The sequence below is a fragment of the Lepidothrix coronata genome, unplaced genomic scaffold (assembly GCF_001604755.1).
Source record: "Lepidothrix coronata isolate B3197 unplaced genomic scaffold, Lepidothrix_coronata-1.0 Scaffold26, whole genome shotgun sequence".
In the NCBI taxonomy this organism is placed as follows: domain Eukaryota; kingdom Metazoa; phylum Chordata; class Aves; order Passeriformes; family Pipridae; genus Lepidothrix; species Lepidothrix coronata.
This window is the reverse complement of record NW_016690206.1, coordinates 7,156,709-7,182,733: the sequence shown is the minus strand read 5'-3', so window position 1 is coordinate 7,182,733 and position 26,025 is coordinate 7,156,709. Positions and strand designations below refer to the sequence as shown.

Here is a 26,025-nt window from a genome sequence, read left to right as displayed (position 1 = left end):
AGTTCATGGGACAGGTATATGGCTCCCTGCCCTGCTCACACAGTACTTAATGTGTACACACACTTTAAGACAAAAAGCATTTGAAACACTTAGGCAAAACAGTTATGCAAATGTGCATAATGCAAAATGTGAAACTATAAATATATATATGTATATGTACATGTATATATACACACACACACTGCATAAGTGGAAACTTACGCTGCTCACAGCTCAGGAGAAAGCTAAGCAATTTTTTTTGAGACACTAAACTTAAAATCTCAAAGCTACAAGCAATATAAATTAGTAGTGTCTTACCAAACCAGAATATATACAATAAAGGAAAAAAACCCAATTTCAATCTTTAAAATATGGATCAGTCACTAATGGTTACTACCAGCTGGTAACTGTTTTGAAATGTATTTATACACATTAAGAAGCTGGTTTCTGTCAAGTTGCTTTGGACATCTGCAGCACAACCTTTAATTACACTGGTAAGAAGTGGCTTGGTCTACAGATCTGTGCCACTGCTCACTCTATTTCTCCAAAAATATTACTCCAGCATTTGAAACATTTTAGGTAGCAGGTGTTATATACACCTGAATGTTTCAGAGAGCAGCATTCAAAAAGGACTACAACTCTTACTGCTAAATCTGCCGTCCTTCATTTGCATAAAATGTTATACAAGGTACTTAAACTCAGTAGTACAGAGATACAAGACAAATACATTCAGAACTCCTGTGAAAAAGCAAGCTTTTTGTTCTGTATCAAAAAATCACCTGAAATTTATAAGCACAGTGGCCATAATTTTGGTTACTTAGCATTTCTACCTGTGCACTGGAGCTTTTCTACATTTTTGTACTTCTATCTGAATGTAGATGTTCCAAACATCAACAATATCAAGTCTTGATCAAAGGGGAGAAAAATTCATCAGGGACTCAGAATCATTTCAGTAACATGATGGAGTTGCTGGCCATTGCACACCTCCTTCTGGGAAGGCTTTGTTAATTTTTGGATGAAGTGGAGCAATTCTTTCCTCTTTCCCAAATCAATTTATCTTAAAGTTCAGGGCAAAACAGAGGAAAGATATAAATATAATATCATATGGCAATTCTACATTATGGCTTTGCACATACTGCTCTGACCTGTTCCCTTGGGTTCTCTTTGTTTGATCCTAGGACTGATTATGAAATCATGTAGACCTCCTTTAAGAGAGAGATTTTAGAGTTGTAACTCTATATTTAAAGACATTTAAGAGATATAACATGTTTAAGTATTATAAACAACACTGCAGTATATGGACTAAATATTTTCATCAAGTACTGACTATATCTCATTATCATGCAACTCACAATCCAGTTATTTTGAAAATAAATAGAAGGCAAGTGGAGAAGGGGGAAGAAGGGACTTAACATTGAACTAGAGATGCTGGTAAAGTATCTGAAATGTTTGCACAAGGTGAAATGTTTCTTTTAAAGATGAGAAAGTCTGGCCTAAATGCCCAACTTACTCTTTTGTTTATATGAAAAAAGGAAAGCAAGTATGAGGGATAAGTGGTAAATGTTGCCCAAAAGGATCACAAGCCAATTCCACAAATGTTACCTTTCCAAGATAAGCATAAACTCTGTACTGATGTTAGAGCCATAAAAACTAAGGCTCTGTAAATGAGAAAACCATAGAATCAGCTAGGTTGGAAAAGACCTCTGAAATGATCAAGGGTTGGACTTGATGCACTACCACCACAGTTAATAGACCATGGCACTCAGTGCCACATCCAGTCTTACCTTAAAACCTCCAGGGACAGAGAATCCACCACTTCCCTGGGCAGCCCATTCCAATGGCTGAGCACCCTCTCCGTAAAGAATTAATTCCTAATATCGAACCTAAACTTCCCCTGGCACAGCTTAAGACCATGCCCTCTTGTCTTACTGATAGCTGCCTGGGAGACCAACCTTCACCTGGCTACAACCTCCTTTCAGGGAGTTGTAGAGAGTGATGAGGTCTCCCCTGACCCTCCTCTTCTCCAGGCTAAACAACTCCAGCTCTCTCAGTCTCTTCTCATAGGACTTATGCTCGAGTCTCTTCACCAGCCTTGCTGCTCTTCTCTGGACCTGCTCCAGCACCTCAATAACCTTCCTGAACTGAGGGGCCCAGAACTGGACACAGTACTCCAGGTGTGGCCTCACCAGTGCTGAGTACAGGGGAAGAATCACTTCCCTGGACCTGTTGGCCACACTGTTCCTGATCCAGGCCAGGATGCCATTGGCCTTCTTGGCCACCTGGGCACACTGCTGGCTCATGTTCAGCTTCCTGTCAATCCAAACTCCCAGGTCCCTTTCTGCCTGGCTGCTCTCCAGCCACTCTGTGCCCAGCCTGTAGTGCTGCGTGGGGTTGTTGTGGCCAAAGTGCAGGACCCAGCACCTGAACTTCATCCTGTTGGAATCAGACCATCTCTCCAGCTTCTCCAGGTCCCTCTGAAGAGCCTTCCTGCCTTCCAGCAGATCAACACTCCCCCTCAACTTGGTATCATCTGCAAATTTGCTAATGGTACACTCAATCCCCTCATTCAGATCATCAGTAGAGACTGGGCCCAACACTGATCCCTGGGGGACACCACTAGTGACTGGATGCCAACTGGATGCAGCACCGTTCACCACCACTCTCTGGGCCTGGCCCTCCAGCCAGTTCCTAACCCAGCACAGAGTGCCCCTGTCCAAGCCATGGGCTGCCAGCTTTTTCAGGAGCATGCTATGGTAGACAGTGTCAAAGGCTTTGCTGAAGTCCAGGTAGACCACATCCACAGCCTTCCCCTCATCCATCAGGAGGGTCACCTGATCATAAAAGGAGATCAGGTTGGTCAGACAGGACCTGCCCCTCCTAAACCCGTGCTGGCTGGGTCTGATCCTTTTTCGATCCTGTAGCTGCTGTGTGATTGCACTTAGGATGATCTGCTCCATAACCTTGCCAGGCACTGAGGTCAGGCTGACAGGACTCTAGTTTCCTGGGTTCTACTTCCAGCCCTTTTTGTGGATCGGTGTGACATTCGCCAACTTCCAATCATCTGTATTTTTGTAAGTCATATAACCATTTGAATCATGAATAACACTAGAGTAACCAAAATACTGAGAAAAGGGTTAATTCTGTTTATGCAAATATCTAACTATTTGAGATAGTAAATGGCATTTATTTCAGAAAACTATTTTAAGACAGAAGGCTTCCAAGACAGACACTAGAACTAACCAGGCCTCAAAGCCTCTACCACAGTGCAAATATTTTTAATTTTATATTTCTCTCCAGTTAAAAAAACAAAGCACTTGGCATCATGCCTGAAGCCACTTAATCACAGTGATGCAAAATGTAGTAATGGAGAATTGAGAGCTGTCTTTCCTTATTGATTTATTTTTAAACCTATTCAAGTCCTCAGTTCCTTCTCTGAGTAACAAGACAAACTCAGTCAAATAAGCTCTTTTGTTCTAATTCAGGGCATCTTTTGAACTGACTATGGCCTTAAACCTTAGAAGTTGCATTAACTACAAAAATGAAGTAAGCAGTATTTGTATCAGTTATCCCATTAGTGAAAGAAAATTAAACTTTTGCCTACTGCAGCTTTCAGATATATTCTTAAGACTTCCCAAACCACAATACATCTCCCAGGTCTCTCTGAACACAGTATCTATCACTGCCACATCTCCAGTGCTGCCTGTGGTAAAGAAGCACAATTCTGTTGCCTTTGACTGATGCTCAGTTCACTACTGTTCCTCCTGACTCACCCTTCTGAAGTCAGATTCTTTCCTTTTAGGTCGGAAAGTTCCTCAAATAATATACAGAAAATAAAAGAATGAGACTATTAGATTAAAAATGTAACTGGAAGAAGGAACTTTGTTACTGAATATAAGGACTTAGGACTCCTAGAGAATACAGTCATTTCAAGTAAGTCACTTTTGCAAACATAAGGAAAATAAAATTAATTTTCTCACGTACAACCATGAAAGTGCAGTATTAACCTTCAAAGACCACAACAATGTTCCTTTGTACATTCTGATTAAATCTTTTTCTTCATCTCTTGAAATGTTCATCCTGCTAAGGTTTCCTCCAACATGCAACTAAACTATGTCTCTTGTTTTCAGCTACTGACTTAACATCTATGTGTTTCAATCAGATACTATTCATCCTCTTCAAGTATTTACAAAAAGTGCATATACCAAGATTTTCAAGTTTCTCAAGTTGGCTTCTCATTCTAATTCTTCTAGTTTGCTGCTTTCTGTAAGCTCCTCCTACCAGATAAAATCCTGTTTGCTTCTGTGTTGTCCTATCTGCTTATTTTAATCTGCTTTTTACAATTTACAGAATCACAGAGTGGTTGAGGTTGGAAGGGGCATCTGGAGATCATCTGGTCCAAGCCCTTGCTCAAGCAAGGCCATCTGGAGCCAGTTGCCTGTGGCATGGAGACTCCACTACCTGTTTGGTCAATCTGTGCCAGTGCTTGGTCACTCTCACAGTAAAAAAATCCTCTGCCAATGCCTCTGGTCCTGTCACTGGGCACCACTGAGAAGAACCTGGCTCAGCCCTCTTTGGACCCTCAGGTGTTTGTCTATATGCTGATGCCCCTGAGCATTCTCTTCTGCAGGCTGAACAGTCCCAGCTCTCTCTGCCTCTCCTCCAGTCCCTTCATCATCTTCGTGGCTCTTCACTGGGCTCTCCCCAGTAGATCCATGCTTCTGTACTGGGGAGCCCAGAACTGGACATAGTACTCCAGATATGAAGTACAATCCATGTATTTCAGGACTATACTTTCCTCATTTTTGATTTCTTTCCTAAATTCCACCAACTTTCATCTGCATTTCTTTGGATATATTGTAGCCATTCATTTTAGTGTATCCTTGTTTTGATGAAAAAGAAAGATGGTAAAAACATTAATTTTTCTTCAGTCTACAAAGATCTGTTTCTACATGAATTTCTGACAGTTGAATATTTCTCTGCAGAGATCCTCAGCTTAGAAATAAATTTTAAAAGATTTTACTGTTTTTTTAATAATGTGACCTACTCTTTATAAAAGACCCCCTATGTTTTGATACACTTATGAGCAGCTCTCCTTAAATTCTGGTTTTAAATACCATTACATTTTAACTTTTTCTGCCACCTGCATCTCATACTCAGTAAACAGCTGCTCACCTCATGCTCCGGTGAGAGATGTTCCATGTCAGTTCGTAAACACTTCAGTCCTGGTAAAAAGTGATTGACCATTAAATCCTCTGAAATAACTAAAAACCAGGTTATTAAGGTATTATAAGGATTGAATTCTGAAATTATACAAGTTTTTGTCTGTCTTCCGATAATGTTATTCTGTGGAACACATAGACAGCAGCAAAACTAAGAAAATTTCATGATTAATAAAAAGCAAAAGGATCTTAAACATATTTAACATCATGTATTTCACACATCCATACCATTCATTTAGTATTGTTTCTTAATTTACTGGTCAAGATCAAGGGCTTTGATTTTGTAGCTTTGTTCTATTAAAAGTATCTATCAGTTCCACTGTATTGGGTTGGGCTGAGAGTGAGTTCACTTTCCCATAGGAGCCCTCACAGTCCTGTGCTTTATGCTGGTACCTGAAAGGCGTTGATAACACACCAGTGTTTTGGCTACTGCTGAGCACCACTGGCACAGCATCAGTGCTGTCTCTCCAACATTCCGCCCCTGACCAGCAGGCTGTGGGTTAGCAAGACCTTTAGAGGGGACACAGCCAGGACAGCTGACCCAAACTGACCAGAGGGATATTCCATACCATATGATGCCTGCTCAGATACAAAAGCTATGAGAAAGTAGGAGGGGCTGTAGGGGGCATTTGTTATTATGATGTTACTCTGCCAGAGCAACTGCTACGCGTGCCGAAGCTCTGCTTCCCGGGAAGTGGCCAGACATTGTTTGCTGATGGAAAGCAGAGAATAAATCTTCAGTTTTCCTTTGTTTCCATGCATGACTTTTGTTTATTAAACTGCCTTTATCTTGACCCATGAGTTTTTTCTCCATTTTATTCCCCCACCACCTTCCCCCCCATCCTCCTGAGGAGGGGAGTAGTAGAATGGCTTGGTTGGCATCTGGTGTCCAACTAACCCACCACATTTACCATCTGTGAAAACCTCTTCCTTATGCTGAATAGATCATGTTTTACCTCACATATTCAAAGGCAAACTTGGTTATTTCTCAAGTATTAAACTTCCACCACCACCACCACCACCACCACAGAAGTAACAGCTAAAGTTCCCCCCAAAAAAGGATACAACAACAGGAAAGAGCACTGTAGGATTCAAACAGGTGGGTAGCGATATCCAGTCTCTTCGAATCCACAGACTGCTGGTTGTTGACCAAGGCTAACTTGTGCAAGTGTGGAATAACAACTGGAAAAGTAAATATGGGAATAAGTGTTTGAAATTGCTTTCCACAGACTTGTTTAGCATTAAACAGTTGCTATGTGGCAATTGCAGACACCTGTGTGCCTGCAGGCACACACAACAGTGTGGAAAAAGAACTGCAAATAATTGCTTTTGATGGCACTGCCCTTGCAGATTTAACTGATCAACTCAAACTTGAAATAAAGATTGTGGTAGCACCACTTGTAATAAAAATGTATCTCAGAGTACCTTTGAAATAGTAACAACTCATGGGAAAAAAAAATCAATATAATGAGCATACCTATTAGCTTTTGGACAGAAAGAGCAAGACTGCATCTTCCCACAGATGCAACTTACATTCATCTCTAAATCTGGGCTCAGCATTAGGTCCAACTCTTCCAAATGTCTTTATGATTTCTGTATGTAAAGAATGTTGGTCTTGATATTGAGGGTCTTCCAGGAAAGATGCCAGCTGCATTTTTACTCTCTCCAGAAGCTTAAATATTCCCAGAGAAACAGAAAGAACACAAAAGAATGAAGATGTTAGAAACTGTTATGGTCAATTCAGAGTATGTTTATAATCTTTCATATTTCAGATGACAAATGTTGGACTTTCTTCTAATTTATTTTTTTTTTTCCTAACAGGATGTTCCAAACTCTTCAATGCAGCTTTATGCCTTAAGGACTGTTAACAGGGTTTTAATCTGATTTATCTTTTAACTACAGAGAGGTGCTTCCATAGAGCTGGTCTTTCCTCCTGAGGTTTCCTTGGGTTTGACACTCCCATTTTTTACCTATTAAAATTTCCCACTTGCTATTAATAACTATGGAGTTTTCTTGTTTAATTAGAACTTCATTAATGAGATTTTTTATAATGTAACTCAATTAATAGGCTGAAAAATTTTCTGCAGAGGACAGAGATGCAAAAGTAACCATTATAAAATCAACGGAATTAAAAAGATTTCTTCAACTAAAGGTTAGAAAAATGGAAAATAAAATTACCTAAGTACTTTATTTGCATTCATAGTTGAAAAAATAACATTTTATGATACATTTAGGAAGGTGCTATCACCTCTGTACTCTAAGGCTTGTTTTAATTAGTGCAATGGATACAGTAATTTTTGTGTGGTAACAAAACAATATTCTTCCCAACTGATTATAGGCATGCATTCCAAGCTACAAAATTCTAACTTTTCCATCTTCTAAGTGCTTGTGAGTCATCACTGACTTGACTCACATTACTCACATTTCCTCAAACACATTCTTTTAGAATATGTTGAAATTACGGGAAGAATGCAAGCTCTGCAAAAAGCTGCAAAGATTTTAAGAAGAAATTCAATTGTACAGTTGTTATATAAAATAAAATCCAGCATTTCTACTGCTTACAGCAGAATCCTGGGTGTCTTCAGAATTCTGATCTATTACCAAAGTCTCATCATTTAAAAAGAAGGAGGAATTGCATCTCTACATTACCCTCAAGGATTATTTTGGTAATGTCACTATGTCTTTTAGTGCCATTTTGAACATCAAGCAGATATGACTGGAACTACAAGAGACTTGTCCTCTCTTCTGAAATAGTTGGGAGCCAAGCAGGATATCCTAAAGCATCTAAAATGGTAGAATATACTTATGTGGAGGTAACTGACTTCCATCATGTCTTTTTGGTTAGCATTTTAAAATAAAGCTATTTTATTTGGAAATAATGGAGTTAGATTTCACAACCATACCGGACAATGTTTTAACAAACATTTTGAGCATGGGATTTCCCATCTTCTAGCACAGGCCTCCCCTTTACTTATCTGTCTCTCTTTGTTTATGTTTGGTTTGATATTTAGAAGGGAATGTTTTTATTAGTTAAGAATTTGTTTCCAAAAGAACAATAAAAAAAAAAGGCTGTTGCAAAACCGGAAAGCATTTTGGAAGAGAATATGACAAAAAAGGAAATAATTTATAAGCTGCCCTTTCTTTTACTCTGGATTTACAAAAAAATTATCCATCTACTATGCTACAAAACCAACAGCCTGACAATAGGTGTTTTACCTCTCTCTGAGTAACAGTTTCCATGATGGTCCCAAAAGCAGGAATTGTAGCAATCCTTACTGAACTACAATGGAAAAATAGAGTCTTTACAATGTATTCAACATTAAGAACAAAATTAATAAAAGCAAAATTAAAAAATTAGTACTTTTAAGTTACACATTAGTTTCTAGCAATGACACACACAAAAAAAGAAAGCAGGCCAGGAAAAAGACAGACAGGATTAACTCAAGGTCTCAATCTGAAACTCACAATTCAGGATCACTGGACAAGGTAACAAGGGCCGGAGCAACCCGCTTGTCAACTAATGCTTCACTCATGCCTCGAAGAGTCAGCTGTAAACCAGTCAACATGCAATAAAAAACGGTTTGGTAAACTTGAAGAACTGGGTTAGCTGTGACTGAGGATGGGCAGGTAGACTCTTGGGGTTGTTCTTGGTTTAGTCACCCACACAAGACATTAAAGCGACTGAGACTCTATTCATGCTGTAGCATTTGTTAGTAACAACCTGTTAGTGAGATTAGCAAAAGCATCCCTCCTTAGCCTGAAAGAAATATCACATCAGAATGTCCAGGAAATGAAGTACCAAAGTTGTCTATCAGAAATGAGGTACAGCCAAAACTACTTGGCATTTCATTGATGCAGGTGACACTTAATTTAGCAGTAGTAAAGCTGATAGCATTACAAAATATAGTAATATCCAGCTTTCTGCTAGAAATGATTTAAGCAATTTGAAAACTGAGAATATGATTAAATATAAAAACCCTTAAAAATATATTAAACGGATCTATGTTTTCTATTTAAATTTTATTCAGCAGTTTTATCCAGTTTAGTTCTAGGCATTGTAGTAAAACTTTTTATTTAAAAATAAGTGATTTAAAGGTTACATTTGCTTAAAAGTAATCCAATTTTTGCTCAGCTAGACTAACAAACATAACTGATGGTTATTTCTTTTTAAGTATTAAGAGGGATGCTATGTATATAAGATAGTCAGGGAACTTACATTTCAGGGTCACTGGAGAGAGTAATGAGAGCAGGAACAACTCTCTGAGCTACCAGAGTTTCATGAACCCCCTTCACCAACAGCTGAATGGTCGGAGCAGGGGGATATCACAGGCGATGCACGGAAAGAGCGAGCACAGTATCACGGGAAGAAGAGTGGCACAACCAAGAGAGAGAAAGAAAAAACACAAAAAGCGAACCAAAATTAGAAGCTAAGCAAATACTGCTACACTAGTGCTTCATAAATGCAAAGGCATGAAGAGAGCTGAAGTGGTCTGGCAATCAGCACAAACATGACAAATTCAACAATACAGTGTTTTCTCTATTTTCAGATATTTTAAAACTTGAACTCACAGCTTGAGCAAGTAACTGTGTATTATAATTCAAATACTAATTATGTATTATAATTATAAATAAAATTATGTATAACTAAATTCTAAACCAATGCCAATTTGAGTTTGACAATTTAATCTAAATGCTGCTCCTAACTCAATACAATGGTATTTATCATAGTAGGTGGCTGTCACATGCAAAACAGATGTCTTGAGTAGGCCAAATGCATAGTTTTCCCACACTGACTGATACCTTTCACACCTTTTACAATGTGACAAACAGCACCTTCCCAGATGCCAAAAAGCTTTCCTGAAAGTCATTCAGGACTACTTTATATTTAACCACCATCCAAGCAGTATATATATGCTGGTCTATGCAGGTAGGAAATGGAAAATCCTTGAAATATCCATGAAATGTACTTCATCAAGTCTTTTTGCAAACTAAGGAATAGATGTATCTGTTGCAATACATCCCGAATTTTAAAAACTTGAAATCACAGTGAAATTTATTATTCATGAACATGAGAAAGTCGTTTGAATTCAGATGTTCCCAGGTGATCTGTTTTACCTTACTTATGTAGCTATACATCAGCATTTACTGTATATGTTGCAGATGCCCTTTACATGTTTTCTACATACGAAAAGCTACTAATTTTCAAAAATGACAAGCTGCACACTTTCTCCAGATATTCAACAAAACAGAGTGGTTTTTGTCTTCATTAATAAAAAGAGGAAAGCCTAGCTATTTCCATTTTGAATCTCATGTAAGGAAGTCTGCATGTATTTGCTGGTTTTAGGAGATAAACATAAAAAACTAATCAGTAAGTTCATGTGAGAAATTTGAAATGTCTTTTTAATATTTAGCCATATTCTAACTACTCACATTACATAATGAGCACAAATTAAATTCTAAGTTTTTCCCCCAGCAATGCAACAAGAGATCCACAGAGCATGGGGAAAGCAGTGGCTGTCAGTATATCAGTACTAAAATCAGGCAATATTTACACCCTCTAACTAGAGAAGATTTTATATTCTATTTGTTTGAGCATTCCTGCTTTACCAACTCTGAATTTAAACGGAAGAAAGTTGTGAAAGATTGGAAGGAACCTGACTTTCTGGAAGCTTCTATACAAAGCAGTCATTTTTATTTAGCAATATTTGTGTGTGCATGTATGTGCATGCATGCAAGTGTGCACACAGACACGGAATACAGTGTGGCCTTAAGGTAGTAACTAGGGAAGGAAGAATGGGGAAAAGCTGTATAAGAACATATGCATTATTGCTGCAAAGCACCTGGAGGGAAAAATTTGCAGCTTCCTATACTTGTTACTCAGAAAGTATTAAGAATATCAGTTCAACTACAGCATTTTAACATTAATACATTTCACAATGAGTTAACGCTGGTGACAACTTAAAGTGCTGATCTGTTGAGTTTATGGGCTACTCTTCAAACAGCTGTTAAGGGCATAGCCCACTGGTTATGATGATCTTACTCTCAGATACAGATTTACCAATTTTCCATTTATTAAAATAGAGAATGCTTCCTATTTTCAATCTTGGGCAAACAGGGACTCAAGTTTTCTTTACCAATCTTCATTTTGAGAAAGACCTAGCAGTGCTTTGAATAAAATATGCTTGGGATTTGTGTAATTAGCAAACAATTTAGAATGATCTCAGCTTCATTACTATGTGGTCTACCACACTTCTAAGTATGGTAAAGCACAGTAAACAGAAAATAAAACATGCTTTATAACACAAGTGTCATTCTGAAGATAAGTGGTCCTAGCCTTGAACCTAAACAGACCAATAAAGCTTATATATAACTCAACTACGCACTTCATGTTCAAATCAGCAGCAATCAAATCCGTTTGCATCAATATTCAAACAGGAAACTACTGACTGAAAACATTAATATATAGAAGCGACAGAAACAGCTGGATGGACAAAGCCATGTTAGCAGCATGTAAGGTTGGAGTGAGACAGACGATGTAAATTTTTATCCTGTTTTAATTCCTCTAGATCATTACTCATACATACTACACCTTAAAAATGGTAGCACAAAGCTGCCTGCCACCAAAGGAGTGAAGCAGTAGAATGGCTCCAAATCACTTCAGTGTCCTTCCAATCTTTAATGGACTGTAAAGGTTGGGTAACGCAGATGGGCCTGTGGTTTCTGTGCTGCTCAGAATCTTTATTGTTCCTGTACAGCTGTCCTGCAGGTCACATACTCTTCATCTTATTACCTAATTGCTGGCCTTTGCCATTCAGCAGCCTCTGAGGTGTCAGATTCCTTGAATGAGGAATCTTCCAATAGTAAAACCAACTATTACCACTTTACACAGATGACGTCCCAAATTTATGTACTGCCATGTATAAATATGTATGCTATGGCTATCAGTTAAGTGTCAATATGCTACTATTTTCGAGTGAGAACAGTGTCTAAAATAAAGCTGCCTGTGCTTTAGTAAAAATTGAAGTATGCTAGGAAACAATATATCTAATAGAATGTATAGATCGCCTAAAAATAATCAACATGCAGTTGAATTTGAAAAGAAACTGCAATCAAGGCAACAGCCTGTTGTAACTGAGGTCTTTCACATTTGGCTAACGTGTATTAAGAAAAGAACCCCTTGTTATTACAAACATGATATAAGAAATATTTTTGTTAGATTAAAAATACTCAAACATATTTTAAGGGTGTCCAAAAATTGTCATCTTTTTTTTAAAGGGACAAGAGGGGGTAAAAAGGTCTCAGGATAGTGCTTATTGTGGCTGTTTACTGTCTTATCTGCTATGAGTTCCAGAGTTGCAGTAAAGAATGCTAATGGATAAATTTTTTTTCCGAGGCAGACTTGAGATTTGTTTTTGCAAATGGATACAAAATGGCAGGTTCAGCTAGAGGTCCACTGCAGAGCTATTCAAATGAATCAAATGTGGAAGAAACACAGTAAAGAAAAAAAGAGTAATGCTGATCAGAAAAATGTGTTTCTAGCATGCAAAGGAAAAAAGTTTCTCTTTATTCAGCAAATGGAGTATGTCTGAGTATGTCCTAGGGTTTTTGCATGAGCCTTTTAAAATGAACATTTGATGAAACAAAGGTATAAAGTGGAAATAAAAGCAAACTTATTAGCTATATGTATCAGTCTTTATCCTGACCAAAATTTACAGATGTTAGGGGAAAGATGGAGCTGTCATTATGAGGCATGTAAAGTAACTGTAGATTATTTTAAATTATTTTCATTTTTACAAAAAATACAGAATTGGTTACGTGTATGTCTTCCCCACCTTATCTGGTACCAATGAAAACTAGTTTGAATTACAATACAAGTGTATTGTATGAATATACACAAAACCTACTGAAAAGGATAACTGTGAGTTAGATACTCATGATGGGTTGAGTAGCAGAAGTTAAAACTCAGAGATGCTTGGTATGTTTAACTACGTACCTACAGAGAGACGTGCTGTTGAACAGAAAACAGATACAGAAACAACTGCATGACAACCTTCTGCTCCATCACACAGTACACAGCTTATTTGTTTGCAATTATTAAGAATTACAACATTGTCTGAACCCCTGTTTTTAAAAGTAAACTCTAATTTTAAAGAGGTGCAAAAAAAGTTTGGATAACACTTACCTCAAACATTCTAGCAGCTGTACATCGAACAAGAGCAGAAGTATGGACAACTCCATACCATAAAACAGTTAAAAGCAGCTCATGATAAGCTGGGTTTGCACTAAAAGAAAATAGTTGGGCAATCAATCAAACAAAAATACTTCCAAACCCTGTTCTTTACCTGCAAAATGTGGTCTTAAGAATCCATTGTTCAACAAATCTAAAACTCCACCATTTATCCTTTCTGAAGGAAACAAAACATTTATCTCATTTTGAAGGACAAGCAACATGTTGCAGTCCAGAAAATATGTTGCATGTTCAAATAATTAAAAACCCCTACAACGTTAAGAACATAATTTTCAATAAATTATGATATTGAATGCAAATACATGACAATAGTATGGTAAATACAAAATTAATTTCCATTGTATTCTCAATTAGTGATTTTTGTGGAAATTTTGTGTTTCCTTTTTACACGTCAGAATTATTTTTATCACTACATTTTTAATCCAGAGACTGCATTTGCACCAAGGAAAAAAAAAAGCAAGTATACCCTTTATTCACCCAAAGCACTACAGTTATTAACATTACAGCCAGATTACCAGCTTTTAATAAAAGCTTCTAATGTATTTAGATCTAGTCAATACCAAGGTGTATTCTTTACCCTAGTTCCACAAAGGAAGCTTTCAGGCTATCAAGAGGAGCATGGGATAGTGAAAGCATGGTCATTACATCTTCTAGGAATCCAACTAACAGCTTGCGGTCTTCTTCCTGAAAGAAGAGAGTACAATGATGAATGTAGTAGAACTGTTGTGATGACAACCTACAGATACCAAAGAGACAAACTATGAATAAGAACAAACCAGATAAGCACTTAACGATTTCCTTAGGAACTTCAAGAATGTGGTTAAAAACCAAGAACCTTTCAAAGCAAACACATGAAGAGAATGTATTTCATTAACTATGCCATATTTGTGATTGAATTGCCCATACTGTTTTATTAAAGAAAGTTTTAAGAACAGTATTTAAGCACGCTTCTTACTCCTGAAAGTTTCTAATTGCTCACAGTCCACTAGAAATTTGTAAGATAATGAAGAATTTCTTTTTTTTCCTGTAAAATATGTATATGCCAATCTGTAACTGCTGGTTGCTGGAGGATTAGGTAATCTTATTTATAGTGTTTATTTTAGTACTAGGTAACACTAACATTTTAAGACTCCAGCTAGGCCCAACGTGGCAATTTACCTGCTTATCTGTTTTGCAAAATAATGTTTGCAGGGTTCATAGCTAAGTGGTCAAGAACCCATTTAAGGAATAACATTAATAGTGTTGATAGAGGGACATGGTAGCACGTGATCTAAATGTACATCACCACCTCACTGGCAAACTTTGCTTTTAAATGTGTTTACAGCTGCCCATTCATCTACCTATCTTAAAGCACAAGAACACTAAGTTTTCAGAGAAAACAGTAAGGTTTGTTGTTTTTTAAATAAATTTTACACACTATTATACATTTAATGAAGAAACAGAAAAACAAACTTACCTGAATATAACATGTAAGGACCCCTGTTGCATAGATGGGAACTGTGGCTTTTGTTAGCACTCCATTACCTGCTGTGGAATCTAATGAAACACAGGAAAAATTTAGGGTTTACACATACATATGAGGGTGTATATAATGTGTATAATATATATACTATATATAGTATACTTATATGTGTGTTTTTAAGTATTACAGATTTCATCACTTTTTTATATAACCATAGAGAATTTATATACATGTATGCATATATACACACACATGCTAAAATATTGCTTAAGTGGTATTTGGATTTGATTCTTATTTTGTACCTTGCACACATTCTATAACTTCAGTGTTCCATTCAGATTAAGATTAGATTTTTCAACATTTCACAAAGATGACAAATTTGAGAACTGTGCTCTGAAAATGTTATTTGAACAAGAGATTGACTTTTTTTTTGGAGTTACAGTTAAGTTCAACTCATTTGAGTAAAAAGCTACTTACCTATGTTTTCCTCAGACAGCCTTAAGATTTCCTGGAACTGTGGTTTTACCTATGCAAAGGATGATGAATCCCATGTAAGAAAACCTGTTACCAGTGTCTATTAACTTAAAAAAATATAAGAATTGAAAAATGAAACAAAAAAAATCCCCCCTCCCCCCAAAAAAGAACACCCCCCCCCAAACCACAAAAAGGACTTTTGATGGTACAGAAAGAACAAAAATCTTTAAAAAGCATAGACAGTTTTGGCAAAAATTGACAGTATGAGGAAAAAGAGAGGAAAAATTTCTAGTGAGTGCCCACAACACAAGTAGCAGTATTTAGTACTTGTGACACAAAAAGTTGAAGTATGTAAAACAAAAAAAAAGTTTATGTTTTGTATCTTTGCTATCAATGATGGACTGTCTTCCAAATACAGCTATGATAATCAGTATCAGAACAATTTTATAGAAGCAATAGTTTTACAAATAACTTACAGAAAGGGCTTTCAAAGACCAGAGACTTTTTTTAATCTCCTCCCTGGAAGCAGCATGTAATGCTAACACACGTGTATATTTTATCTTTAGGTAGTCCTCTCATGTTTTATGATTTCCTTTTAATATATTTTTTCATTATATTCAGAAGTTATTTTGGAGAAAAATTATGTAATTCCCTGATAAAAATGTTTAGATGTCACCTACAGAAAATATTTCAGGCTGGGAAAGCATCAATTTTAAATATTCAATTAAGTACAGGCTGGAGTACTTATGTACATCACAAACTGCTGCTGCTCTGAAGAAAGAAAATTGTTAAATCACCAAAATTACGATGATCTCTCCCACTTTCTCTGTCATTCACAAAGCAACATGAAGAATACAGTTTAAAAAAACTAATCATTCCTTGTTGGGCAAGATGAGGCAGCCATTCCAAAATGACCAAAACCAGAAAACAGAAGTAGAACTTTAAAAATACCAGGTTTAAATGTACTTATGGAAAAGCATCAGTGTGACTTGAAAATATAAATGGTCACAAAGTGTGAGTATTCAGACATACCATAAATATAGAGACTGTATATTATCAAGGTACTCTGTATGTAGAATATTTAAGGTAATATCTTACCTTAGTGTTTGTAAAAATTTTCCCAAATGTCCTACAAAGTCTCCAGAAAAATCTAGAGAACTCATGGACACAGGCAGTTGATGCTACATTGATCTTGCCAACTATTTCTATAAGCTGTGGTAGCCTAAAAATCAGGAAACAAAAGGATATTAAACACTACTCTGATCTTTTGTTTCTCTCCAGTTACATTTGTATAGATTTACTGTTTATATTAATAAATACATGCACACACAGAGCACTACTGGTTCTAATAAAATTAACTACTTGTTCCATACAATTCCTGACCCATGAAGAAAGCAAGGGTTCAGGTGCCAGAAAAGTCTGACCTACATTTTCAAACACCTGTTACTATCATAAGATAGTTGGAATACAACATTCTTCAGTTCAACAGAGAATTGACTATACCAGAAAAAAAAAAGAAAAAACCCAACCTTATCAGAGCAAGTAGCTACCTACATATTCTGTTAGATTGCTGATATTTTTTGAATAAAATCAAAGCCAATTCCGCATGAAAATTAAAATGCCTGAAATAAATCCAACGTTTTCCTCTTCAATAATTCTCAAAGACAATCACACTTAGCATTCTCTTATTCAGTAATTGTTAAACATGGCCATGCTTAAGAACTATTAATTTTGATACATTTTAAAATTAGGAATCCTAAGATACAAATTAACTCACAGTTGATTGACTACCCATAGCAGAGACTCCCAGCCTGTGGTACCCTCATGTTCTAGCTGATAGTCATAGAGTTGCAACAACGCCGCTAATTGCTCGCGGCTTCCAATGATGATGGCCACATCCTGAAGCGGCGATACGGGTCGGGGGAATCTAGTGACTGTAACAGCAGAGAACAAGCAATCGTGAACAAAAGAAGACGATAACACCATGGAGGTGATGTCTGAAATGAGAGCCAAGAAAGCAGGAAAATCATTAGGTGTCTTCTGTATAAGGTTATCAATTTGCTTTTAAAAAAATTAGTGAGTTAAAATCATCTCTGAAGAGATTATGTAACTCTCACTTAACACGAGAAAATGCTGATACAGGGAGATTATGTAATTATCATTGCCAGCATGGCTTCACCAAGGTCAAATCTTTCTTGAGCAACTTAGTGGCCTTCTGTGATGGAGTGACCACATCTGTGAACAAGGGAGGTTGTAAAGCCTTTGACAGTCTCCTGTAACATCCTTCTCTCTAAACGGTAGAGACATGAATTTGATGGACAGACTTTTCAGTGAATGAGGAACTGACAGGATGGTTAAATCCAGAGGGGAGTGGTCAACAGCTCAGTGCCCAGATAAACATCAGTGACAAGTTGTGTCCCTCATGCATCCATAGTGGGACCAGTACTGTTCAATATCTACACCAATGACATGGACAGTGGGATCAATTGCACCCTCAGCAAGTTTGCAGGTGACATGTAGCTGCGTGCTGCAGCTGACATATCTGAGGGATGGGATGACATCCAGAGGGACCAGGACAAGCTTGAGATGTGGGCCCATGGGAACCTCATGAGGTTCAACAAGGCCAAGTAAAAGGTGCTGCACCTGGGTCAGGGCAACCCCCTGTACCAATACAGGCTGGGGGATATGAAGGGATTGAAAGTAGACTCTGGGGTACCAGTGGGTGAAAAAACTGGACACGACCCAGTAATGTCTGTGTGCAGCCTAGAAAGCCAAATGTATCCTGGGCTGCATCAAAAGAATCATGGCCAATAGGTTGCTCTCATGAGACCCCCACCCATAATACTGCATCTGGCTCTGGGGTCCCCAGCACAGAAAAAGCATGGAGCTGTTGCAGCAAGTCCAGAGAAGGGCCACAAAGATGTAAACAAAGAGGTAGGGCAGCTCTCCTAAGAGGAAGGGCTGATAGTTGGGCTTGTCCAGCCTGAAGAAGAGAAGGCTCCAGGAAGAGTATTGTGACTTCTCAATACTTAAAGAGGGCTTATGAAAAATATGGGGACAGACTTTTTAATAGGGTCTTTCGTGATAGGACAAGGGTAATGGTTTTAAAAAGAGGGCAGATTCAGACTAGATGTAAGGAGGAAATTCTTTACAGTGAGAGTGGTGAAACACTGAAACAGCTTGCTAAGAGAGGTGATAGATGCCCCATCCCTGGAAACATTCAAGGTCAGACTGGATGGGGCTCTGAGCAACCTGATCTAGAAGTCCCTGCTTAGTGCAGGGGGATTTAGAACTACATGACCTTTAAATGTCCCTTCCAATTCTATGATCCCAAAGAACACAGCACAGCTTTACCGAAGCTGACTTCTATTGCTACACTTAAATCATCTAATGGCTCCTAACTTTATATATAAGTAGTTTATGATGCTCCCCACTCCCACCTCCAACTCCTTAATTATTATTATCAGAAGAGAATAATTTACACTTTAAAAGCAAGACCACAAAAAAATTCTAGACCATTAAAACATATGGGGACTGAAAGCCTGCTACATCAACACATTGCTTTTATTTTTTTTTTAATTCATACTTAAAATTATTCAGCAATGAAGTTAACCAACAAGAGCATCATCTTTCCTACTGCAAAACTCAAGAAAGCCAGCTAGTAATTCCTGCAATGCTTCCAGATTAATGAAAAGTATGTGAGATTTTTTCCATCACTTTTGTGGAGGAAAAAAAATGTCAGACTAGGCTGAAACTTGAAATTTTTGAATTCTTTAAGAAGTTGTTACCCTTTCTTTGCATCTTCACACACAGCACTATTATCAGCATGTGGCAGGTACTACCAATAATACCTTTAAAAAGTATTTGCAACAGAAGAAAACATTTTACAGGCTAAGATTGTTGATCTAAGTTCAACTTCACTATGAGGCCGTTGATTAATAGAATGGTTTGATTTGGAAGGGACCCTAAAGATGACCTAGTTCCAGCCCCCCTACCATGGGCAGGGACACCTTCCACTAGACAAGGTTGCTCAAAACTCCACCCAACCTGGTCTTGAGCACTGCCAGGCATGGTGCAGTCTTCTAAGATATTCCACAGACACATAACAGATGGTGACACTCCTGCACTACACTGTATTTTTCCCACTTCAGAAATTTGTAAGAATTAATTGAAACTGAGGCTAGCCTTCCTGAGCTGTTATTGGCTATTAATGTAAATCAGTTCTTCAGAAACCTTTAGGAAGTACAGTTAAAAATTGCTTTGCATTCTCAAAGTTTCTTATAAGAAGTAGAGAAGAATACAGAGATTGAATAAAAATTTTTGGTGATAATCAAGTCTCTCAAGCATAGTAAGGGGTGGAAAAAGGAAGCATTACTTAAGGATTTGCTAAGGGAGATCACTATGAAAAAAATCCATATCAGAAATTAATCATTTACCTTCTATTTGTGGTACTTCTCCCTGAAGTTTAGCCTTGCTTGTGAAAGGTGCATTCTGTAGCACCAGTGCAAACAGTGAAGGAATCAATGACTGCAGAGCAGACAGATACATGTGAAGCTTATGTTCATCCAAGCCATGTTCTCCTTCCTGAAACAAACAGGACATTTACTCAAAGTTGTCAGTTTGGATGATGTATTCATTGGCAAGAGATCAACACATCTGCGATGAGCTTCTACACAAAGACATTAATTATATAGTAATTTAGCGTAACCACAAACTTACTTTGTCTCATCATCCAAATCTCCTTGTCACCCTTAAGTCACCTCTACTCAAAAGATTCAGGCAATACATTTAGCAGTTCATACTGATAAACAGATTGATATTTTGAAAGAATATTTTTTAGCACATTTTGGAAACGTGGAACCTTTGTCTCAGAGACCAAGGCACCTAAACTGAATAAACCAGTTGCCTGCACTGAGAAAGCAAGCATCTTGTTTCAGTCTGTTAGATATTTATGAGGTACCCAATTTTTCTAGAACTTTTGAGATATCTACCAAATCAAGTGTGCAAACTGGATCATAATTGCAAATGACCTAACTAAGCCATTCAATTCTTCTTTGTTTGCTAATTTAATAAAAATTGCACTTTATTAAAAACTCTAAAATTTAAATATTGGGCAAATGCTATTAGGCTATAAAGAAGAAGAGTATTAAAGAACAATATGTTTAGTTTTGGAGGGGTTGGTGGTTTTTCTTTTTTTTTCCTCCTTCTTCCAGTGGACAAGTAAAAGAGTTACAACAAGCATCTCCAGAAAATTTTTCACTCATAGAACATTAAGCACCAACTATTTGCATTTTTGTATTTTTTTTTTTAAAAGTCTGCATATTTAATAAGAATATATAGAAAATTCTCCAATGTAGAAACAGCTGAACACATACCCTGAGCAATTTTTCAATTTTATTAAGCAGTGTAGGTATAAGATGGAACTGTAGATTTCCCAGTTCTGTTGTCCAGGCAGCATAAGCAGGTAAAAATACCTGATGTGTTGCACTAACCACACGTTCTGAAGGGTCTCCTAGAGCTGAAAGCAGCAATTCAAAGCCCTGGCAAAAGACAATGAAGAATGTACTTATTTCCCTAAAATTTATGTACACATTTTACCACTCTGCCTTCAAAAACTCGGAAGACAGAAGTACTTTATTTTCACTTCTGTGAAACATTATTAGGTAGCATTAAGTTGAACTACAGGTAGGCTTTGTTGTAGCAAATGAATTTGCTAGCAAGTGATGATGTCAAAGTGCCTAATAGTATCAGGTGGGCAGTGAAATGGTATGTTCTTAAAGGTAAATTATGAATTATTAGAGAAGCTTTTGTCTAAGGCTTACACCTGAAGTTTTAATGCTACCTGTAGTTTTTCTGCTTGGTCTTGGTGAAACAGTAAAATTGACATTGATATATTCATAATTTTTAAAAGTATCTGGAAAGATTTAATAAAAATACAGGAAATATGCATCCCCCTACTCATGAAGTATCTATAGAAAAAATTTTATACATACAGAACCCAAAACAAATTATACCTGTTGATATTTGTCTGGATCATCAATATAGCCCATAATGATGCCAAGGCTTTTGATCACAGCTTCTCGTACCAGATCTGCCTTATCTTCCATTAGCATTTGTTGCAGCATGGAAAGTACTAACGAACTACGGATTTCTTTCTGTTTGTAAATGAAAAACATATTTGTTAAATCCAATGAAACAAGAAATGTGGGTTTGTATCAATTTTTATAAATAATTTGCATTTCTGTTAGTGCTCACAAACAAAATCCCTTCCTCCAACCATAGATCCCTTTATGAATATTACATGTTCAGTTTTCACAAAAGAAGATGAACGAATATGAAATGTCAGTAGCTTCATTAGAGTGCCTTTTGTCCTACTAAGCACAGAACTCAAGTCCTTTAATTTGTATGGAACCAAAGATAACTAAAGCAATAAAACTACTATAGGTTTAGACTTAAAACAGAATCTGTAATCACTGCATTACTAAATTGAAGAGGAGGTGTTTTAATTTAGTTCTGAAGCTTCAAATTCTAGTTTGTCACTGACTTAATTTTGCTTGTTCTTCTAACTGGCAGCACTCTTATTGTAACACTCCACAGTGTCTGAAGAACTCTATTATTGGGTGCCAGTTCTTTTTTCACAGATTGTTTCCTTAATTGGTCCTAACTATCTTTTCTTAATTTTTACTGAAACAAGTATTTTTTCAGAACATACTGTTTTTAGAAACATTTTATACCTAGATTAATCTGTATTTCTTCATAATAAGCTATCTCCTTCTTAGTGTGATTTACTGAATCTCACATGTGTACATAAAGTAGAAGACAATGTGACTGTCTATGCACAACATACACACTTGTGAACATTTAAAACTATACAGGATGTTTACATTGTGGAACAGATTTTCACCTTGCTTTCACTAGCGAGGTATTTGATGTCTATTAATACTTACTGGAAGGTAGGGTGCAAGAGCTCCACAGGATTCTGCTACCAGTAGCCGTCGCTCTGGGTATTTGTGGTTGATCTGGTAAAGACAAGCAGATTGGCTGTTTGCTTTGCAGTAACCAGTATTCAAATGTGGTTAGAACGCACTGCAACGGAGGAATGTGCCTGCGCCTCTTCAATAAACATTGACGAATAAAGAGAAGGTGGAAAGTAGTGTATGGAATGAAGAATATGCATAACTCCTGAGCTGGAATGTCATGAAATATTTTGTATTATGTAGCCCTTCAGGAGAGACATTCCTCTAAGAACTACACAAGTGCCCTCTAGTGCTCTGAGCCAACTAGTGTAGAAGAGCTGCCTAGGTCTCACTGAACAATCAGGGTCAAAAGAAGGCACACATATTAAGCCAAAAAGCATTTGTATGCTGTTGAAGTTCTGCTCTCAAGTCCTTCATAAAAATGTGGCTGAAAACAACTCTTATTGCCGAGAACCTCTGGATCCCATGCTACCTGCCCTTTCCTCTCTAAAGTTGCTTGAAAATTCTGCCTTACAAATTTATGATTGACACTTTGGAACCAAGTTTGCATCCTGGTAGAGTCAGATTTAAGAACCAGTGTAATGGCTGAACAATGAAACACAAAAAACTTTGCAAATAAAAAATGTCATGGTAAAATGGTGAGAGGGAAATGTGAATATTTTGATGCTATCAGATAAAATAGGATATGCAGCATGTGGTGCAACTATTTCTCTCTTGCTATGCAGTGTATAGCCTTGGTAAGACAACCATGTTACCACAGAGAAAACCGAGGTACTCGCTGCCTTCTTTGTCTCTGTCTTTCCTGGGAAGAATTGCTTTTAGTAGTCTGAGGTCCCTAAACCCCATGCCAAATTCTGGAGCAAGGAAGATCTTTGGTAGAGAATTATCAGGTTAGGAAATATTCAAAGAAACTGGACATATGCTAGTCTGTTGCCCTGATGGGGATGCACCCATGAACACTCAGAGAGCTGGCTGATGTCATTCCAAGACCGCTCTTGACAATCAACAAAATGTTGTGGAAATGGGGGAGGTTCCTGAGGACTGGAAGAAAGTAAATGCCACTGCTACCTTCAGGAAGGGCAAGACAGAAGATTCAGTGAAACACAGGCGAGCCTGCGTCACATCAGTTCCTGGGAAGGTGTTGGAGCAATTCATCTTGGAAAGCATTTCCAAACATATGAAGGGCAAGAAGGGGGCTGGAAATAGCCAGTATACATTTATATAGGAAAAACCGCACATGACCAACCTGACAGCTTTCTGAGATGACTGGCACAATGAACAAGGTGAGAGCAGTGAAAAGGTAGAAAATGATGCGTATACTTGAGTTCCTTCTACAAACTCAAGACTTGTGACAATGAGATTCAGCTGGCATTTGCTGAAGAAAATAACGACCTGGTTCCAACTCTGGCAAACTGCATTAAATAAATGCACTATGACACATGACGTGGCAGCTTGATATGCTGTACTGTTACAGTTGGACTCGTTTCTATTTTGCATCAGCAATTAGCAAGGAATGGATGGCAAAGATGTGCTCTTACTGAGGTGAGACTGATTTTTTTAAGCACAATCTAAATTTCATGAGGACTAAGAAAACAAAATGTTGCTTATTTTATGTTCAACTTCTATTTTCATGAGAGCTTCATTTAAACAACAGATAGATCAGTCATACATACAAGCACAACTGCTGCATATAATACATACTTCTACTGTCAGAAAGCATTAAGGCCATTAAAGCTTGGACTTTATTGTGAGACACGGATTGCTGTGTTATGCAAGAAACAGTAGAAAATTACCAGACCAGAAAGACTGTGCCATCAAAGTAAGCATTACCACTCCGTCACGGCTTAGTTATTTGTTGTCTTTTGGTCAATGATGAACTCCCTTTTCTTCATTATAGAGGAAAAGTGCTGTACATTTTCACCTGAACTCATGTTACTCTGTTTCTATGCCTCAGATGAAACAGTAAGAGGATTTCAGTTTGGTTGTTCAGTTATTTCTTTTAATTTATAGTATCTGTGGAAAAAGTCACTGTGATTCTAGAAGTCACATGTAAACTTCAGGCTGATCTCACAGGAGTAAAATCATGCCCATCTACAGGAGACTTACTTATGACTACTTTAATCTTTGATTTTTAAGAATTTAAACTAGCTGAAGTGTGGACACTACTCCAGGGATTTAACACAACACTAAAGAATCAGCAAATGAAATCTTTGAATGAAAACGGACTTCCAGCAGTCTGGAAATCACAGTCCAAATTATAAAGGTACCTACCTAGCAATAGGTTAGGCAACATTGATGATGAATATGTGTAAATCTACATTTCAATATAACAAACTTATTCTGGTATATGCAAGTAACTAGAATCTCTAGATAGTCTTTAACATGTTTTCCACGTTTAAGTTTTTTTTAATGCTATATAGAAGTATATATAATGAGGACAACAACATCCAAATATCTTTCTGAAAAATACTTTGAACTGCCATTCATTGAAAAACAAAAACAAAACAACCTCCTCAAACAAACATCTATGAATTTTTAACCAATTTTCCAGTGCAAAGCACAAAATAATCAGTTACCTGCTCCCAACACTGTGGTAAAAGTTCAGCTTCTACACGTGTTGGTCCAACATGTCGGGCAAATGCCACACATCCAGTTAGTATCATCTGTCTGAAAACATAAATTTAAAGCTTTAATTTGTTTATAAAGTTCTATAATATATGAAATACATTCTTTAAGTTAAGAAAAGCAGATGCTGACAGGCAACAGGTAGTTGTCTATAGTCAAGATTTCACACCATACACACTGACTTAAAAGTCTAAATCTTAAATTGAAAGCCATCATTGTCCTTGCTCATTGCAAGGCAGGGATTTGCCCAGATGACCTTCAAACGTCCCTTCCAATCGAAGCTATTCTATGATTCTACCTTGTTTTGTATTTAAGAGGCCTTTTCCAGAATCTTGCGGATCCCAAACTCCACAAACCAGAGCCTGAGAATCTCTAATTTGGCTACTTCTGATTTCCTATGTCTGAGATAGGGAGTCTCTGACTGAATCTCTCATTTAATTCTTAGCACTGAATACTATCATGCATCATGCAGCAAAAGGATCTAAATTACTTAATACTGTGTGCACACTGAAGTGCACATACTGCTTTTATTTAGTAGCATTTGTGAGATTTAATGGACTTTGTTCAAAGCGAGTAACTTAATTCTTTTGACGTGATTTTGCAATATTCTAACATGCAAGTTACTGTCATCTCTCCTAAAACGCTGGACTTCACTCTTGTGAGAAGTCTTCTGAAGCCCACTACAAAATGGAAGGAATTAATCAATCAGTAGTATCTATGATCACCTGTTATTTGTATTCATATTCTTAGATTTTTTTATCTTTCTTCAAAGTTTGCAAGAAATTGCCATTGTTCTATCAAATTCATAGGCAGAGATATATTTAAAATGTCAATAAGATTGTACTTATCTGTAATTTGTGGTACTTTAACTTATTTAATGAGTGTTTATCTTGCTAAGATTTTTTTACTTCTATTTCTCCTGTTAATAGGATTGGAAAAATACCAACTTTGCATGCAATTCAACAATTCTATTTACTTTTAGTGCCTACATGAACTCTTAAATAACCAGTTTCAAATCACAATGCATAGGCACAAGACACT

At 37.1% G+C, this 26,025-nt stretch overlaps 1 protein-coding gene across 2 annotated transcripts in view; it reads right to left on the bottom strand.

Annotated features, from left to right (window-relative positions):
* The window catches only part of KIAA1468 (KIAA1468 ortholog), a 76,088-nt gene that overhangs the window by 6,435 nt on the left and 43,628 nt on the right, over positions 1–26,025 (bottom strand). For both annotated transcript variants that reach the window (XM_017809391.1, XM_017809390.1), the window contains exons 12-27: positions 24,936–25,026; positions 22,330–22,401; positions 21,397–21,537; positions 20,758–20,922; positions 19,819–19,966; positions 17,160–17,316; positions 16,481–16,604; positions 15,386–15,434; positions 14,903–14,982; positions 14,024–14,130; positions 13,381–13,480; positions 9,415–9,497; positions 8,415–8,478; positions 6,732–6,870; positions 6,264–6,380; positions 5,152–5,240 (exon numbers count right to left, since the gene is read on the bottom strand). In XM_017809391.1, the coding sequence (XP_017664880.1) occupies positions 5,152–5,240; positions 6,264–6,380; positions 6,732–6,870; positions 8,415–8,478; positions 9,415–9,497; positions 13,381–13,480; positions 14,024–14,130; positions 14,903–14,982; positions 15,386–15,434; positions 16,481–16,604; positions 17,160–17,316; positions 19,819–19,966; positions 20,758–20,922; positions 21,397–21,537; positions 22,330–22,401; positions 24,936–25,026 (1,726 nt within the window). The remainder of the gene's footprint in view (positions 1–5,151; positions 5,241–6,263; positions 6,381–6,731; positions 6,871–8,414; positions 8,479–9,414; positions 9,498–13,380; positions 13,481–14,023; positions 14,131–14,902; positions 14,983–15,385; positions 15,435–16,480; positions 16,605–17,159; positions 17,317–19,818; positions 19,967–20,757; positions 20,923–21,396; positions 21,538–22,329; positions 22,402–24,935; positions 25,027–26,025) is intronic.